This window comes from Lissotriton vulgaris, chromosome 2_1, assembly GCF_964263255.1.
Source record: "Lissotriton vulgaris chromosome 2_1, aLisVul1.2, whole genome shotgun sequence".
In the NCBI taxonomy this organism is placed as follows: Eukaryota; Metazoa; Chordata; class Amphibia; order Caudata; family Salamandridae; genus Lissotriton; species Lissotriton vulgaris.
Window position 1 is genome coordinate 1,834,325,927 of NC_141687.1, and position 18,941 is coordinate 1,834,344,867.

The window sequence follows — 18,941 nt, forward strand, 5'->3', positions numbered from 1 at the left end:
CATTATTGGAGCGTCTTTTACCATCATTGGGCAGCTCGGTGGGTTTTCGATGTAGCTCTCTGTTAGGAAATCTTGCGCCGCTGCGAATATATTCCAATGACCCAGAACTCCTTGTATCGCTGCAAAGGCCATAAACCCTCCGTTGTAACAAAGCTGTTCATGATCAAGTAACGGATTCATGAGGTGATTGTAATTCGGTTCAGGATGTACCAAATTGCAGAGACATAAATCCAGGGCCCACGTGAAATCACAGCTCAGGCAATGAAATACAGGCTGCACACAGGTGAAATACGAATATCGAAATGATAATCGATATGAAGTATTCAAAGTTGAGTGCGCTAAGGTGCCGTAGTACAGAAGTATTCTCTGTCGAAATAGTTCTAAGTGGTCCGGCTCGTTTGCGAAGGCAGGAGGGACATCCATTTTGAATTTCCCAAGATGGTAAAGGAAACGGCGCAGCACTGCCGGTTGTATAGCAACTCCACAGAATTAGGTCGCCGGCTATGCAGTGGAGAGGAGCAGAATGACTTGATAAATTTTCTAGGAGTCTAGTCACTTAAATATTGCTTAGTAGTTATCAAAAAAGTAGCTTTTCTTGAAGGTCACTTTTTTTTTACATCAATGCTGTTTTCTGTGAATGTTAGCTAAGTGAAAGATATATGTGTGAGCAGATGCTACGTTAAGTTTTAAATGTGACAATGGAGCTCTTGTTCATGTCTTCCGATTCAAGGTCGGTATTCGCTGCCAAATGCAAATATCAAGAAACGCATGCGTGGGGTAGATAGTCTGCATTCTTAAAGGAAAGCAAATGGAGGGTTATTTTTACCGCGTTAGCATTGTCGTTTACAAAGTTACAGTGATTTTCATTATATGTTAAGAAAGTGTCACTGATGAAGACTGAAAATAAATCCTTATAAATAACAGGGACTGGTGTATTTTAGAAAAGGTGTGTAACATTACATGAATTGTAAAAAAAAAAATAATGTAAATGAAAGTGTATGGTTTGAAAATGAGGGTCAGATGCATGATAGATTTATAAAAATAGAACATGTTTTTCAATAGTATTATGGAAAAAATATGTGCCTTTATGTACTATTTAGATTATCTGCCTGTTGCCTACTCTTTGAGTTTTAGTAATCCTGTGTCTTATAAGTTTTCCAGGGGCGGTTTGAGGTTCATGGTGGGCTTGGGCAGGGAGGGTAGGTTGGGGGTTTGTAATAGGGGGTCCGGGTGGGGTGGAGTGCGGAGTTTAGTGAAGAGTGAGGGGGGCGGGGGGTTAGGGTGTTTGGTAATGGAGCCGAGTCAGAGGACGCCAAATTTCTGTTATGGGGTGCCACGGAAATATGTATTTATTCTCAGAGGTTTATTATATTAAGGATATATATTAACATGGTGGCTCTTGTGGTTTTGTGGTTCTGTGCAAGTGTATAATGCTGGCCCTGTAGTTTTTGTCTATGGACCTCATTACGACACAGGGGAGCCACGTTGCACAGTTGGAGATCAGAGACTTAGGAAATAAGTCTCTTATAATTAAGGGACGGAGTGTATATAGTGCTATTCACTACTCTGCTATGTGAACGATGTCGAATATTTCATAAGAGGAGGCTTTAAAAGTTTTTCGATAAACTGGTTTTCCAGGGAAGTGGGTGGAGTGTTCCGTGTAAATTGCAGAATAGAAACTAGTAAGAACCAATTGGAAGTGTTGTTTTAAAGTCACATGACTGCACATGCGTGTCTCAACGCCTGTACGCGATAGGTGGGTGCGCGCACCCGGACGCGCACTAAATGAAAGCGGCGAAAAAACATCTCATAATATGCTCTTGGAGCACGTTTTGGTAGAAAGAGTTAGTTCTGAAAAGTGTTATGATGCTTTTGATTTCTTAAAGTTGCTACGACATTTTTCAGTATGTCATACTATCCAAATATAGTGAAGAAATTTAACTTTTCTTGGAGCATTTATGAATCCCAATTTTGTGTTTAATTAGAATAAAGCTTTGCTCTCCGTATACAAGAAGTTTTCCACAGTTCGTGCATTTCATGTGCACGTTCGCCAGATATGGTTTCAAGTCCATTTCAGCACTCGATGGAGGTACAGGTCGTCCACCGGAAGATGTGCTGGCCACCTCTGATGGTAATAGCGTGGCCAGGGCTCTTGTCGATGCTTTTGCATAATGATCAGGGTGCCTTTGTTTAACATGCCGCTGCATGGTGTGTATAGAAAAGGAATATTTTTTATCTGGATTTCCCCTTGAGAGCTCCGAATTGCATATCGTGAAGGTTACTTTTGGCGCATTCACTTTCTTTTGATCTTCAGGATAAGTAAAAAATTGCCAAATGAAAGATTCCTTTTTTTCTTCTTAACGGTGGTCGCTCATTTCCTTCAGATTCGGAAGATGAATGCGGAAGGGCAGCCATTTCAGCAAAGTTTTCCGGAAGATGCTGTTGTCTCTTGAGAGTAGAAAAGATTGTGCGGAAAGTGGGTGGAGTGCTTCGTGTAAATTCCAGAACAGAAACTACTAAGAACCAATTGCAAGTGTTGTTTTCAAGTCACATGACTTTACATGCGCTTCTTAGGACGTGTAGGCGGTGACACTATCTAGTTACGAACGTGATTTCATACTTAGGAACTAGCATTCAAAAAACCTATGAAATTCACTGAAAAAACCATAGGTTTTACACACGTTATAGTTAGGAAATAGCATTTGAAAAACCTATGAAATTCACTGAAAAAACCATAGGTTTGACAACAGTTATAGTTAGCTGGAAATTTTACTGACATAAAACCAATGAAATTCCACGTTATAGTTAGTTGGACTCACTATAACTTGCGCGTGAAATGCACTGCTGATGACATTACATATTACATCACTCATGACATGGTTAGTGGCATCACTCATGACATCACTGATGACAGACCTCCTTTAAGTGTAATGTAACCCTTAAAACACATATTGGAAAATAGAAATTAACATTTTCAAAAAAATGGAGATACCCATACCAGTTACAACAACCAATTCAGTAATTCCACCATCTATATACACATTCTCTCATTCACCAACAGTTCTATATAGTCACTCATACATATACTCACTCATCATATGTAGTGATACACCTATACATCCTGTTACACACCGACAGTCATCCAAAAGTTACTCACACACATACTCACACATGCAAATAAACTATTGAACATCCATTCATTTGCATATACAACTATACACACACTACCACGTTACTTCTAAGGAAACTTATACATACTTACTCTCTTAAACAATCACTTATAGAAACACATACTTATTTAAACAGGAACTCTTTCTATCTCTTAGTCTCACATATACTGACTTATATATATCAATACTCACATATACTAAATTAAAACATATCTTGTTACTAATAAAGACACTAGTGAGGCAGGCATTCACTCACTAACACACACATATACACACTCATCCACCCATACAGTCCTGTACATATGCTGTCTTCAAAAAACATAGAAACAGTGAGTCAGTCATTGATGGATCTATATGATAAGTAACACCCCCACCAAACCATAGAGACACTCATACTGATACTAAAAAAACATTTAATAACCCATATACACACACGTAGGTACTCATCAACCCATGCAGCCATTTATACACAAAGTGAAACACTGATACATATATTTAAATATTTAAACATTACTCGTTAATATATGTATTCACTAAGATATACTTAATAAGCCAGTTAACCAATCATTTAAAAAAAAAAAAAAACATCCATTTACACACTTATTTAAACATTTATTCTTCCATCGACCTTTACATATACATATATAAAACATATTTATTTTTCAGAAAGGCACATATTCACTGGATGGTGTCATCACTGATGTCATGAGTGATGTCACTGACCATGTCATGAGTGATGTAATATGTAATGTCATCAGCAGTGCATTACACGCGCAAGTTATAGTGAGTCCAACTAACTATAACGTGGAATTTCATTGGTTTTAGGTCAGTAAAATTTCCAGCTAACTATAACTGTTGTCAAACCTATGGTTTTTTCAGTGAATTTCATAGGTTTTTCAAATGCTATTTCCTAACTATAACGTGTGTAAAACCTATGTTTTTTTCAGTGAATATATATATATATATATATATATATATATATTTTTATGTATGTTTTCATATATAATTTTTATATATTTTCCGGGGTACCCGCGCATGGGCAGGAATATGTGGGGTCCCCGTGCATGAGCGGGAATATTCAGTGCTTATAACTTTGATAAGGATCCCCTGGAAGAGAAATGATTCCCCTTGGATAGATTTGATGTCTGTATCCACCAGAGCATGGCTCGTTTCAAAGTTGGAGTGATGTGAACTATGTTCTTGAACAAGGATATAGTTCACATCAATGCAACACCAAGGATTCCTTGGGAGGCTGAGGTGGCTGCTGGGGCAGCTGCCCATAGCCGCTCATCAGAATCTGATGAAGACAACTTTGTGTTGGAAGGTAAACAGGAAGGAGAGCAAGCCAGATAGGTCTACCATCATCAAAATCCAATGCCGAGATAAAGCAAAAAAGAGTGGAATTTTCTTTTTCTAAATAAAGACATCCATATAATAATACAATAGAATAGAATAATAGACAAAGAAATTGAACAAGAAAAAATTCTGAAAAGGGAAGCCTACTCCATCTATACACTCGATATGAAACATTCCAATTACATTACAGCACCGGCCCGCCTTCAATTCACAATGGTGATGAAAACGTTTCTCTTTTCAAGGAGCACTACCCTTATACAACAGGAACCTACATCGTTTACCTCCTTGTAAACGATCATGAAGGATATTTAGAGCTCACAGTCAGTGGTCTGCGGGTAGGTTTGTGCCATAGGACTACCTCCACAATAACACACACATTAATACACTCGGTCGGTATACTCACAATGTGTTACACAGACCGATGGCGAAGCCTAGGCTAAGTCAATCCAATATGAATAATTATTATATTTATTAGTCTAGCCCTACCAAGACACTGGCCCACATGATTCATTGCTAAACTACACCAAAACAAGCAAACAAAGTGCATAGACCACCATTATTTCAATCAATGGAAATTGCAGAACCAGAATAGACGCTAAATTCCAAAACTGCAAGGGACCTTACAAATGGTATATAACTGAGCTACTCAAATATTCCTGCAAAATACAGCGTCATTTGCTAATCGGAAATGGAAGCTAACAGATAATGGAGTCTAGACTGACAAAAAAGCCTACTTTCAAGATTTTATGGAAAGTAGATGCCCAAGTCAGCTAAGTGAAGATGAACAATCAAAGTTTAAATGCAAAAAAATATAATCTCGAGATGCTTTCTAGACAACCATTTCGGGATGCGGTGTACACTCCTTCAGCAAGCAGGCACATGTGTTACTGTTGTGTAACACACTGCCTGTACAGAGCATCTGAACAACAACAAAATACAGTCTATTTGCAGAGCTCTAGCGGGGCATTCAAAGGTTCGAAATTAACATGCAATGTGTAATGTACTACTGGCATGAGTGAAATGGCAATGCTGCGATTCCTAGAGCTATGCATGACATGCTATTCTATCCCAGTGCAGACCGACAACATGGTTTCTTAAGATATCGTCCTCTTTCCCTCTGCATCAGAGGAATTTCACAATCTATAAATGCCCTGCAGCACTAAATGCAACTGCTGATCATTCATGAACAGTACCACAAGCTTGCATTCATGTCTTTTCCAAGCTTTCTTGAAATTACTTTTAGGGTTCTCCTTTACGACTGCCTTCAGTGTCTGGTTGCAATTGCAAAAGGCCAAGAGAAGCATATGCCCGCGCAATGCTTGCCATGCTTTATATTAGGATTCCCATGGGATCATACATATGATTATATGCGTAACATTAGATGTCACCTTGTTGCAGCAACCACAGTTGTAAAAGGATGCTACTAATTGGTTCCTAGTGTTGCATAAATGCTATAAATCAGCTGACCCCAATACATGTTACAGTACTTCGAGAAGCTGTTGATGTACAAGCAGAGCCACTAATATACATGTCTGAGAAGTTACTGGTGACTTGCCAGAGGGCTGGAAAATGGCAGCTGAGAGATGTTAACTGAAACAGATGTATGGATTGTTTTGGGGACAAAGAATCACAGTGAAGCCAGGCTATTTAATTATTAGCAATCAAGCTGCCATTCATGTCGTGGCAATTAAAATTAAGCAATAACAAAAAACCTCTGATATAATCTTCTTAGGTGAGGAGACAGTCTGGTTTACCTATTTCATAAAGTACTGCTCCTTACCGCAGTGATAAAACTGTTTGGAAGACGCATCTTGGGATGCAGTGCTCTCAAGGCTGCTTCTGCTCAGCCCCAGCCCCTTGGACATGGAAGGTGCACGGCTTTCCAGAGGAGAAGAGGTTTCTTCAAAGTCATTGCAGGCATCTTCATCTGTCAATGATGTGGATTCTGCCTCCTGCGCTCCACACGAAGACAGACTGGCCCGATCTGCATTCTGATCCTAATGATTTAAAAAATAAGAAGATAACATTGGTGACCACACCTTACCCCGATTACATAACAGCTTAACTCTAGTTATCCCTGCTGGCTTTGTTGTGTTCTACAACTGTGAAGAACACCAGATCTTATCGCCTACACCCTGGTGCATTGACTGTGGGCCTGCAGATCAATGTCCCTATATTTTTCCGAACTCGCACAAATGCTGAGATGAAATCTTGAAGTAAGAGATTTTCAGGACTTCGAAGGTGAAAAAGTGAGCTGTGAGGGGTTATTGAAATAGTAAGGCCCAAGAACAATGATCATGGTGTTTTTGTATATTTCTGTATGCTTACATTCTCTTAGAATCTAAATCACAAAGAGCCACCCAATAATCCTCTAGGGACTGGGTAATTAAACATCTGAAGGAGAAGAATATATGAGCATGTACATATACTAGAATATATCAAAACATGATATTTATTTTGTTCGAATACACTTTAAATATATCATTTGATGTTTGGCAACGGACACAATACTGACATTTGCAGACTTATTCACAGTAGTGTAAAAACACCTTTTGCTTGGATTATGGAAAACTGAAATATACCATATTAAATGAAAATCAAACATAGCATTTTATCAGATGCTCAGTCTAAAAAATAGACAAATGAGCAAAAAGGTGCTAGGCGTCGACGTTTCGGTCCCCCGCTGGTCTAAGAGATCCACAGGACCATCATCAGGACGATGTAGTTGCACATATATACATCTAATATGAAAAGAACAAACAAACGTATTACCCCTGCATCAGAAAGGTATCGTTTTGCTCCACACAGAAAGACAACAAAACCACCCAAGTGGGATCAAACTCAAAGTGTCACACCAAGTACACCTATAAACATGCCACCACATATATGTGTAACTAAACCATGCGAAAAGAAATCACCCAAAGTTTTCAATAACTCACTGAATCACAACACTTACAAGGAAGTGTAAGAGTAAAGGAATCCTCCCCTGGATTTCCAACATTATCAGTCCAAACGATCTAATCAAAAAATATATGCAGACAATTGACCCTTAGTCTAAACTCCTGTAGGAGCTCAAAAAAGATCTTTGCAAAACATAATAAGGGACAGCACTTACATCTTCTTCATAAATGACTACTCGTCGCCTAAAAACATGATACAAAACACGAAGTCATCATTAGCTATGCCTTCCGATTTAATGAAGGTAATAGAATGAAAAGAAAAGACCTTAAAACATCCCAATAACACCACAAGTGTTATATTACATAAACGTACTCACAATGTAATTACAACAAGCATCTCATCACCTGAAATGTAATAGACAGTATCTCAATGAATGCCGGCTTTCATAGCAAAAACCAAAATTCCTGAAACAGTTCACTAGAAACATTGTTCACGAAAATGGGCTCACTTAACTTTAATAACCGGACCTTCATCAATAGGTCCGTCTGCCCGACTTCACAAGACTGAGTGAAAACATGCCGTCAAGCAGGGGCTAAAAGCAGGGAAACGGGAAGTCGCTTCTAATAATGACGTCACCTAAAGAGCAACTACGGCGGCCATCTTTTAACGAGATATTAGGCTTCATAGAAACTGAACATGTATACTGAGATAATTGCTTTTATCACAGGCGTAATCAGAAATAGGTCTTCCACTTATACTACAACAATCGAGATTGCATAGTGTTTACAGGAGTTTAGACTAAGGGACAATTGTCTGCATATATTTTTTTATTAGATCGTTTGGACTGATAATTTTGGAAATCCAGGAGAGGATTCCTTTACTCTTACACTTCCTTGTCAGTGTTGTGATTCAGTGAGTTTTTTTAAAAACTTTGGATAATTTCTTTTCACATGGCTTAGGTACACATATAGGTGGTGGCATGTTTATAGGTATACTTGGTGTGACACTTTGAGTTTGATCCCACTTGGGTAGTTTTGTTGTCTTTCTGTGTGGAGCAAAACAATACCTTTCTGATGCAGGGGTAATAAGTTTAAGTTTGTTCTTTTCATATTAGATGTATATATGTGCAACTACATCGTCCTGATGATGGTCCTGTGGATCTCTTAGACCAACGAGGGACCGAAACGTCGACGCCAAGCACCGTTCGCTCATGTCTACTTTTTAGACTGTGAATCTGATAAAAAGCTATGTTGGATTTTCATTTAATATTGTATTTCAGTTTCCATAATCCAAGCAAATGGTGTTTTTACACCACTGTGAACAAGTCTACAGATTTCAGTATTGTGTCCGTTGCCAAACATCAAATGATATATTTAAAGGGTATTCGAACAAAATAAATATCATGTTTTGATATATTCTGGTATATGTACATGCTCATATATTCTTCTCCTACAGATGTTTAATTATTGATCATGAATGTGACATTACATTTGTATTATAAGGAAATTGAAATGGTTCTTCGAGGGGCAATTGTATTACATTCTCTTAGAGCACTTTTAAAGAGGCTAAAGGTCTTCATTTTGGTTCTTTGCAAAACAAATGCAAATATGAAGGACTTAAAACATGCATCTTGAGGTTGGTTTTCCGCAACACACAGGGGAAAGACCCTGATTGTTAAAATTACTAGGCAAAATGGTAGTAGTAGAGAAACATGGTAAGAATCATTGACACATACGGTTAACCCAGTCAGAATTGGTAATTTAAATAACAAAAAGCTCACAAATGTCAAAGCAAGAAAGACATATCAAAAAGAGTCCCCTAAGCTTATACTGCCAAACCTGCATCAGGTTTAAACGGGCAGCTTTCATGTAGTGAACAGCAGCAGTTGTACCACAATGAAAGAAATTATTTTCAGAAAATCACAGTCTTTTTAATAACAAATACACTCAAAGAAATCAACTGTTAGAAAACAATGAAGAAAAGCAGGCACCTCCCACGTGAAGATCAAGTGGAATTATCAAACAGACAGGAAAGAAACAACTGAACTTCGCTCCATATACTCCATGCACATAAGATAAGTAAGGTAAGTGTGACTGAAAAAATGATAGACTCCCTATGGTGAAAAATGAGCATTGTTTTCAGTAGGAATTCTTAAAAACCTTGGATGATTACTATGAAAATATCTCAACAGTGAGATGTCTCACTCTCCTAAAACGTAAAGAGAAAGTAAAGAGTAACTGAATGGCCATCAAATATAAGGTTACTTTTTTGGCACGTCCCCGTGGTGCATCAATGAGATCGCATTTTAATTAGCATCTCCAGCTCAGTAATGATGGAAGAATGCAGGATTATATGTGATAAACCTATGCATGTCATATGTACGGATATGCTGTTTAACTACTGCTACTATCTAATAGGGGACAGTGCCATCCACTTAACACACTGAGGTGTTCCTGTCGAATGAATACCTCTTGTGTTTTTCAAGTACATTTCTATACCTTACCAACAAGTAAAATGTTTCATGGGACATTTTTTATTACCGCGGTAAAGGGTATTTGCAGTACATTGGATATAAAATTTAAAAAAGTTCAAATATATGTGTATATTCCTATCAATTAATTATTTTGCTGCCTCTTATGAGATCGTACAAGCTGACTACAAAGAGTTCTGCTGAGTACTTCCTTTTTAAGGACAGAATCAGAATCGACATGCTTTGTGTGCCATTAATTATACAGGACATGGATAAGTACGACTAGCTCTTCTTCTCAGACTATCTTCGCTCGACTGCTCTAGCTCTTAATTACATTTCAAAGATATGTGAGGGGTATCCTGTGATCTATTTAACCTGTGCAAGAAAAACAAGAGCCAAGTGTGTGACATGGAGCTTACCTTCACAGGACCTGCGTACATTGAGATCTTTGAATACCACTTGCTTGCTTTTTCGGCAACACCTTTACCAGCAGAAAACATACTGCTCTTCAGAACATCAAATGTAGGTGTGAGTAGGTTGTCCAAGTTAAAAGATGTTGGGGACATGACTGCTACTGGCCCACTGATGTCCACAGACTGTTTTCCCCTGGGACTACTTGGGGAATATGATGGGGAAGACCAGAGCCGATCCCTTCGCTTCTCATCCTTTTTCAAGTGATAGGTCTTGGATCTGGGGATGATTGCAGGCCGGGAGGAGTTTGGAGGAAGGCTGGATCGTCGACTGGGGTGCACTATAGTTGGACTTTTGCTGCAGGTTGAAGTTACTTTGTCATCATAGCATTTCTGTAAATCCATGCTTGTGGTACGACTGTTTAGGGGACTACTCATATTGTTCATGTACATCTCAATCTCTTCTGCCAAATCACGTTTAGCTGAGGGAGTGAGAATGCTTTGATCTTCTTCATCTTCGTAATCGTCTTTCTGCTGCTCAGACTCAGCGGCCAGCAGGGAAAGTGGATCAAAACCAGCCTCAACGTCCATTTTCTTGACTGGTTTGGCAGGAAAATTACTGCTGCCACTACACTCTGGGCCACTGAGCCGAAGGTCTGTTGGCTTAACTGGTTTCATGTCAGGCTCATTGTCCAGATCCTCTAGATCAAAGATCGCTGGAGAGTCTATTTTATCTGCAGAGCTTTGATTTCCCTCAAGTGGTGCATCTTCATCACTCGAATCTTTCTCCACATTGATTCTTTTTGACCTTGATGATGGCTTTCTGAAGTTAAGGCTGTTAGGCCTTATGGTTTTCTGGAAAGCACTTGTAAGTATTCTTGCATCTGCACCCAAGTTTTCTACCATGCCCCTACAGCCAACTTCCTGGTCAAGCCCATTAACGAGCTGCCCGGTCAGGACTCCTCCACTCAAGTTTCGGTTCCGACATCCCTGCATTTGTTGATCTTCTGCTCTAGGATCCACTGCACTCTTATGCCTTTTCCTCAATCCAGTGCTCTGCAGATCTTGTGCTCCACCACTGATGCCGTCACATTCCAGAGCAAAGGGTGGCTTAGCCAAATTCCCTGCGAAGAAAGCACAAACAGTTTCTTCTCACTTAAAGGATAAATGTATGAAATAGATGCTCTCGGCTTTATCTATAACTCTTGCATAGGTAGGATACAGTGAGGGCATTTATCCCCCACTGTGAAGATCAGTGTTACCCAAACAGTGGGTCTCAACCCACTGGCGGGTCTCAAAAGCCCAAGCAATAAATAAATATGACTTTAAATTCACTAATTATCTAGTCACTTTTTCTGCGCTTTAAAGACAGAGGTGCAAGGCCAGGCTATGTCTTCTGCAAATTGATGCTTATGCTTTTTAACATGTGGATTGGTGTTTACAAACTCCTTTCACTTTGAAGACAGGAGAAGAAAAGTAAAGGGATTAATATGACAATCTGCTGCGGTACACAGAGTGTGAAAGGAAAGGCTGCATTATGCCATTTTTTGCAACACATAAAATGTAATTTCCTGTAAATGAAAATTACAGAATCAGCAGTTAGGAAAACAAAAATGAAGTACTTTTTTTGTGGTAATTTTGAAGTGCGAATGAAGAAAAGATTTTAAAAGGGCAAAAACAAATCAAGCCACTTTACTCAGTGATACACAAGTAATAAATATTCACAGAAAACCTATTGCCACACATTATCATTCAAGTGCAATATTTTCAAAACCTTCCAGACACTGCCACTCGTCCGGACTCCTACTTGCACAAATCACACACACATAGAAAGCCAGATCTGGCAGTTGATCCTTCTCCTACATTACTCCTAAAGCATTGGACGACCTGCCGCTACACATAAGAGCCTCCTCCTCACTTCTTGAATTCTACAAGAAAATGAAAAACTGGCTTTTCAAGTAGACCTACTAGGCCCTAGGTGTGCCTAGACTCGCACCTGCTCGTGCCAGGATATCCTTGCCGGAGATAATGCACATAATACAACACCCCACAGTTTTATCAGCAAAACTCTATGTCTATGCAAATGGGGTGGTTATTTGAATAGAAAATGTGCTGTCTGTAAATGACAGTGTGCTACCACATAATACTTTACCCGCTTCATGTCCATTAAAGCTAGGTGGGTCACAAAAGTTAGTCCTTCTATTAATGTCTTCTCCCAAAGAACACTTTATTAAGATCTAGAGAGTAGATCAACGGAGTGCACATGCAATTATTTGTCTCTACTAGCATAGTGCTATCGGGCAGCAGTTGTAGTGTCAAAGGCTGCAACATCCTGAAAGTTATTTCAAAGTACTAATTAGCAACCTTTATTAAAATAAAACATGTAAACAATGTACAGAAAAAAATGACTGTGTAATGTTCGATGTTTAACTTCAGGAATAGCAGAGTGCTGTAAAAGCAATAAGAGTATAGGAAGTGATTCAGAAAAAGTGTATTAAGTATGGTACAGGGAAGAGACTAAGAGACAGTATTTCCTGCTGAAAAGCTGTGTGGTTGCTAACTACGGGATGGGTCAGAGCAACTGCGAACATGCTATACATTATTTCAGACATCAGCTTTGAGCTGTATGAGAAGGTAAATGGGACAACCATTTGGGTGGGACAAACTTTATTAGAATAAAACTTAAAAAAATAAGTCTTCAATTTGATTGAGAGCTAGGTCCTAGACAGATCAACTATCCTAAGTCCAGGAGTCGTATAACTGTGATTCTGCACCCAAGAGGGAAACCACATGGGACAATCCTGAAACCTCCGCTGGGGAGTGAGGGCAGGGGGGGGGAGGGGTAGGAGAGCCATTTCTAAGTGTTCCTCTGGACTCAGTATAAGGAAAACAAAATTCCCAGGTAAAACATTAGTAGTCGTGTGGCCCAAGATAACATCCAGTGAAAAACAGGCTGGGGTGTAGAGGAGATGATTTACCATTAAATAAAAGAAATAGTCAAACGAAACAAAGAGGAAACAGCCCCTGAAAGACTCCTAAGTTATAGAAATAGATTGAGAAAGAGACCATCATTTCCAGACATACAAGACCATCAGAGTGAAGCAAAACACAAACCCTGCAGCCAGAGGTCAATCTGATTTAGTCCACTCGGAAATATTAGATGGGTTTCAATAAAAATAAATAATGAAACAATGGGATCTCTCAGCCACAGTATTCAGGCAGAATACAAATCATTCTCTCCTCTCCAGCAGTTGAAAGGGATCTTGCAATAGAGCTGGGACTATCAAATGCCAGGAGTTTCGATTTTCACTGTCCTATTACTGATTTGTTTTTACTTGTACATGTCAACTTTATTTATTTGAGAGTTTTATATAGCGCTAGCTAGAACTGAAGGTATCAGAGCGCTTTACAAAAGTAGAATGATTACATCAAACATAACAAGTCTATAAAGAGCATCTGAGTCAAAGCGCTCCACAACAGCGAGTGCTCACAACTTAGAGAATTACAGTAGGCATTTGCACAGTATAGGCCTCTATGCGTAGCAGAGCGCTCACTATAAGTAGCAACAAGAATACATCAACTGCATGCCAGTCACACTGTGAATGCAGGTGCATTTATTTAGCAGGAGTAGAAGTCATAAGTATAGGGCAGGTGAGAATAGGGGTTCAACAGAAGAACCCGGAAGTTCTTGGGTGGTAGGAAAATGATAAAGACAGGAGTCATTGATATTTCCTGAAGGATAGTTGGGATGAGGAAGATCAGAGGTGCAATATCAATATTGTCCCACCGTCTTGGAGCATGTAAGAAAGGAAGCTTTGCTCTCTATTATTTGTGCATTAATATTCTATATTTTGTTGAACCGTAAGGGAGAAAGTTCTTTCAAGGATAATCTATAGTTAACTCGGCCAAAAGGTCAGCCTTGAAGCTTAATTCTTACAAGGATTCTCCCTTGACCAGGCGGAAAGCTCTATAGGCTTTACATTGAGCAGCAAGTTATGAAGATCCATTTAAGGTTCCCCATCAGAAACAAGTTATGTATCAGGTTTCCGGTTTATGATGCACGATATTGGTTTTTTTACCATGTGAAATCACACTCAACTCCAATACAATAATTAAAGGCGTACTGTAAAATTACAGACCATGCTGGATATAATTAATTTAGAAAGGAGCTGTCAACTTACCACTGCTGACTGGCATGATATCCGTCTTGCTGACAGCATCCCTGAGGTGAAGAATACTTGAGACAGGTTTTACACTCCTTGAATCTCGACATTCCAGCTGTGAAAGACTATCCTCACTTCCTTTGGGATCTTCATTCTCCGAAACTATGAGGAGCAGAATGGAGACATTTGAGCTTTTACAATCAACTCGCACAAAGGCAGAACACTGCATATTGACATTGTCTGTATCTGCTACACATTTGCCATGTGAGTGTCTCATATATAATATAAATGAATATGGAATGAATTTGCCATGTATGTGTATGCACATATAAGGCCTGATTTACAGAATTGTATATCTTTCCTAGGTAAAGTCATGAATAACACACCTATGTTGATAATAAGACACACATACACTGAAAGTTTTCTGAACTGCGCCAACAGCTTTTCATAGGCACATTGAACATTCTGTTTTACATGTTTTTTTAACTATTCGTGCATTAGTCTTGACAGGCTAGCCTAACATGCCATTTCTGAGACTGACGATGCTGTTATGTTATGTGTTAGTAAAAACTGAATAGAGCACATTTCCATCACAAGGGTCTCTTGGAGGTATAACTGAAAGAAAGAAGAGGATCGGTGCATTTACACCGATTACTGTGTAAATAACCACATTCAAGGGCCTTCCTACAGTGCAGATGATTGTGAATCAGTTTTAGATAGGAAGGCAGCATGATAGAAAGAGAGGGAGTGACTACTGAAAGAGCACATTCACCTAGAAGAGATCAGTGAAATCTTGGTACAGTCAAAAGCTAAAACTTGGCTGAAAAAAGAGATCTAGTTGGATAGTATTTCCCGGAGTCTTTAGCCAGAAACTGATGAACTTTGCCAAAGACAAGCATGCAAGGTTTTAAAATGACGGCTTAGGCAATAAGCCTGTGAGTATGCATCACCATATGAGCTGCTTGGTTTTGGACCGACTGCATATGTCCTAGAAAATATTGATGTTAAGACAGAGGCGGTTAATGTAATATAGATGGGAACCTGGGAAAGTGGCCACAGCAAGCTGCCAACTTTCGATAAGTAAAGTTCTCATATCGAACATACAGGAGGAGGTATCTACGCCCACCCGAGCATTTATTTGGAGATTACTATTTATTTTTACTCAATGGCTCTAAACTGTCTTCAGTAGAGGAGGACAGGATCCAAAATCTGCTGGTCGTAAAGTGAGTTGCTGGGGGAAAGGTGAGTAACACTTCTGTCCTGTCAACACTGAGTTTTAACCAGGGTAAACACATTCACGTAAGCACTGATGAAGTGAAGAACAAGTTGAGTTGGGGGGAGATGGTTCGGGGGTTGATATATTGAGTTCAAACATAAGAAGGACAAATAAAGAAAGTGAGTTCTCCCAGGCATTAGAGCTCAAAAATAGCAAAGCAAGGTACAGTAGGCAATATCTTAGTGGTGTGTTAAGGGCATAATGTGCCAAACTCTTTGTGAATCTGTATATACGCCTCTGCTAGTCGTAGAAGAGATGACAGTTAACTCTATAAAACATAAATGGAAATTAGTGTTTCAGTAAAACCCATCATTTACTCAATACATCTGTTTTACTTTTTGTATTTTAGAAGTAGGGCAAAGCTTTTAGTCTTAATTAAAACCGTTTCTTCATTGTGTAAATTTAGATTTGGAAGCCTGTCAGCCTTTAAACCAGAGGGTCAAGGAGCGGCTCTGAGTAAAATGTATAATTCTCTGACCTGGTACAGCTTTGCAGTCAATAAGGACTTTCACACAGTGGCACTTCAGAATGCACACTCCCAAAAGGAGGGACAATAACTAATTCTTGAGCATCTTTATAAAAAAAGACTGGTGAAAAACATTCCTGTTTTTAAAATTCTACCCTTGAAATTAAAATCGGAGTATTTTATCTGCATTCTAATGTGAGCAATGCATTTCCTTTGGATCTGCTTATATGCTTCTCTAATCTTGGATCACATTTTGTGCTCTTTAGGTAAGAGATATGCAAATCTGTCAAGTTGATTCCTTAAAAACATGACCTTGGATATTGGTGTATACTTGGTCAACTTTGTTAGCACTACCTGATGCTGTGATTGTAGGCTTTTGCATTTTTTCCATGATGACGAAGAGTGGTGGAGCCTATCACCAATCATACTGCAAGAACAGAAATCTACTATAAGTGGGAACTTCCCTTAGTATCCAATGACTTAGGCACAGAAGACGCAGAGAAACATTTCTTGCAAATCTACTTTTCAGATTCAAACTGTAAGCGAGTGTAGCAAGGCTAACTCTGGCAGATTTTCATTTAGATTAAAGGCCTTAGCCATATTAACAATCAATACCCGGAAGAATGGCATATAATTTATTTCATAACTACGGTATGTAAGTCTTGGTTTGAAGGTCATGACTATATTTGAAGACCCTTAAAACGCAAGACAGAACATTGGATTGTCAGGATCAGTCACCGACTGCATTTGCTCAGCTGCTTTTTACTAAGGGTTTCTATTGCCTTATGATGGTTACTTATTATAATTAATTCTAAATGCTCAGTTATTAAAAACAATTGCATACAAATACATAAAGACAATTCATTTGCATGAAAACTAACAACAAAAATTTTGAGCCTAACAATATTTCATGAGAGCATAGCGCTGTTTTTTTAACATTACGTAAAAGCGAGGTCTAGCATTTCTGGATGAACATGCTTTTCTCATAATTTTCGCTGAGTAGTTGTCCAAAAACAGGCTTAATGGGCTATCGATCAGCGTGTGGGGTGGTCTGTGAAAACCCTCTGGAGCATTAAGTTTCTTCACTGAACATGCTAGAAATTTACCAAGCGTGCAGTTAGTCTAGTCAGTGATTTGCAGGGAATCAATCACAGCGCTTCTGCACATGCGTTTCCCTTTTGTAATGGGTTTTAACCAATGTGTGAAAGATCAAATTTGCAAGGTTGGACAGGTGCAAGTTATACGTTCAATTGACTCTCGTTGGTAGTTGCATAACCTGCAACGCTTTCTGCAATCCGAGTTGCGACAGCTCGGAGTCCGGTCTAAGGTCGGGAAGTCATCAAGCCTATACTAGATGAGCTGTCGTTTCACTATGGTAGACAGGCCGGCTGCCAGGTAGGGTAGTGGGTGCAAGGCCTTATTACTACTGATGATGAGGCGGGAATGTGATTGCTTGGCTAATGTATTCTTATCCATGACAGAGGAAAGCAGACGCATTGCATTTCTGGTTACAGCTTTAAAGGTTGTAAAGGAGACTGGTAAAGACCAAAGGTCCCTTAGTTGTAAGATTCTAATTTCCTGGTCTGCGTAGACCCGGAACAGAAATGTGGGGCCTTGGTTCGAGATTTCGAACCATAGGAGCTTGGGGTGTCTAGCTTTGAGCAGAGGGGTTTATGGCTAAGATTTGCAAATGAGCCTTGACTTTATATTTTAACTAATGAGCCCAAATTTCAGCCGTATTTGGGCCACTGATGCACTACGTTGCAGTCTGAAAGCATTCCTATATATATTTGAAACCAGGCATGCCTGCCATGCAGGGCTTCAGAAACATATAAGATTGTCAGAATCAGTCTTGCCTTGATTACTTCTATGAGTGGTGTAAAACAGGGCTCAGAGAGGAAGTGTGCCAAATTGCAGAAGGCATTGTGAAGAGCTCCATCCCTATTCCATTTTTTTGTGGCATTAATGCGCCGCCGCAGTCTTTTAAAAATGCCTCTATACATATAGGTATACATTGTTTGCTTCCACTTAAGAACCATTGTCCTTTCTTTATGATTTTGTTCCCCATGATCAATGTTTTGGTCTTTTGCAAGTTCACAACCAGTTGGTTCTTGTCATTGTATGCTTGGAGGGTATTTAGCAAACATTGAAGGCCTATTTTGCCTGGTTTATAAGAAGTGTATTGTCTGCATGGTACAGGCACCCCATATGCTTTACAACTATTTGGTGAGGGGCTTGGGGGGGATGTGCAGCGATGTCATTTAGAGAGGTTGCCAGATATGCCAAGAAGATATTGAAATCAAATGGAGCTGAGATGCACCAATGCTTCAGGACGGCATTGGTAAGAATTTTTCTAGAGACGGTGTTTCTAGTCCCCACCTTTATGCGCACCCAAGTGTTCACGAGCAGCTCAACGATCCCTCTTAGTAGATGTGGTGGGATCCGCAGTGCTGCTAATTTTGCCCATAGGAGCAGTAAAGGTTATGAAGAAAAGGTAGAGGAGGGTGCGATTGGATTTAATTGAATTGAATATAAGGGAAATTGTCATTAAGTTAGTGATAGTGCCCATTCATTTTCAAACTCCTGTCTGGTTTATGAGCACAATTGTATATTTTCAGGCCCAGGTCTCGAGTTCCTCCGGGAGAAGACCCCCTTTAATATTTTTGCATTGTTGCCTAACAAAGAGATTTGAAGATAGTTTCTAGTATTTGAAGAGCCTGCTCCTTTAG

The 18,941-nt window shown here is 39.3% G+C and overlaps 1 protein-coding gene across 3 annotated transcripts in view; it reads right to left on the reverse strand.

Moving 5' to 3' along the window:
- DENND4A (DENN domain containing 4A) overlaps positions 1–18,941 on the reverse strand; it is a 598,128-nt gene that overhangs the window by 116,985 nt on the left and 462,202 nt on the right. For all 3 annotated transcript variants that reach the window (XM_086957985.1, XM_086957984.1, XM_086957983.1), the window contains 3 exons: positions 14,489–14,632; positions 10,317–11,431; positions 6,307–6,523 (listed from right to left, as the gene is read on the reverse strand). In XM_086957985.1, the coding sequence (XP_086814111.1) occupies positions 6,307–6,523; positions 10,317–11,431; positions 14,489–14,632 (1,476 nt within the window). The remainder of the gene's footprint in view (positions 1–6,306; positions 6,524–10,316; positions 11,432–14,488; positions 14,633–18,941) is intronic.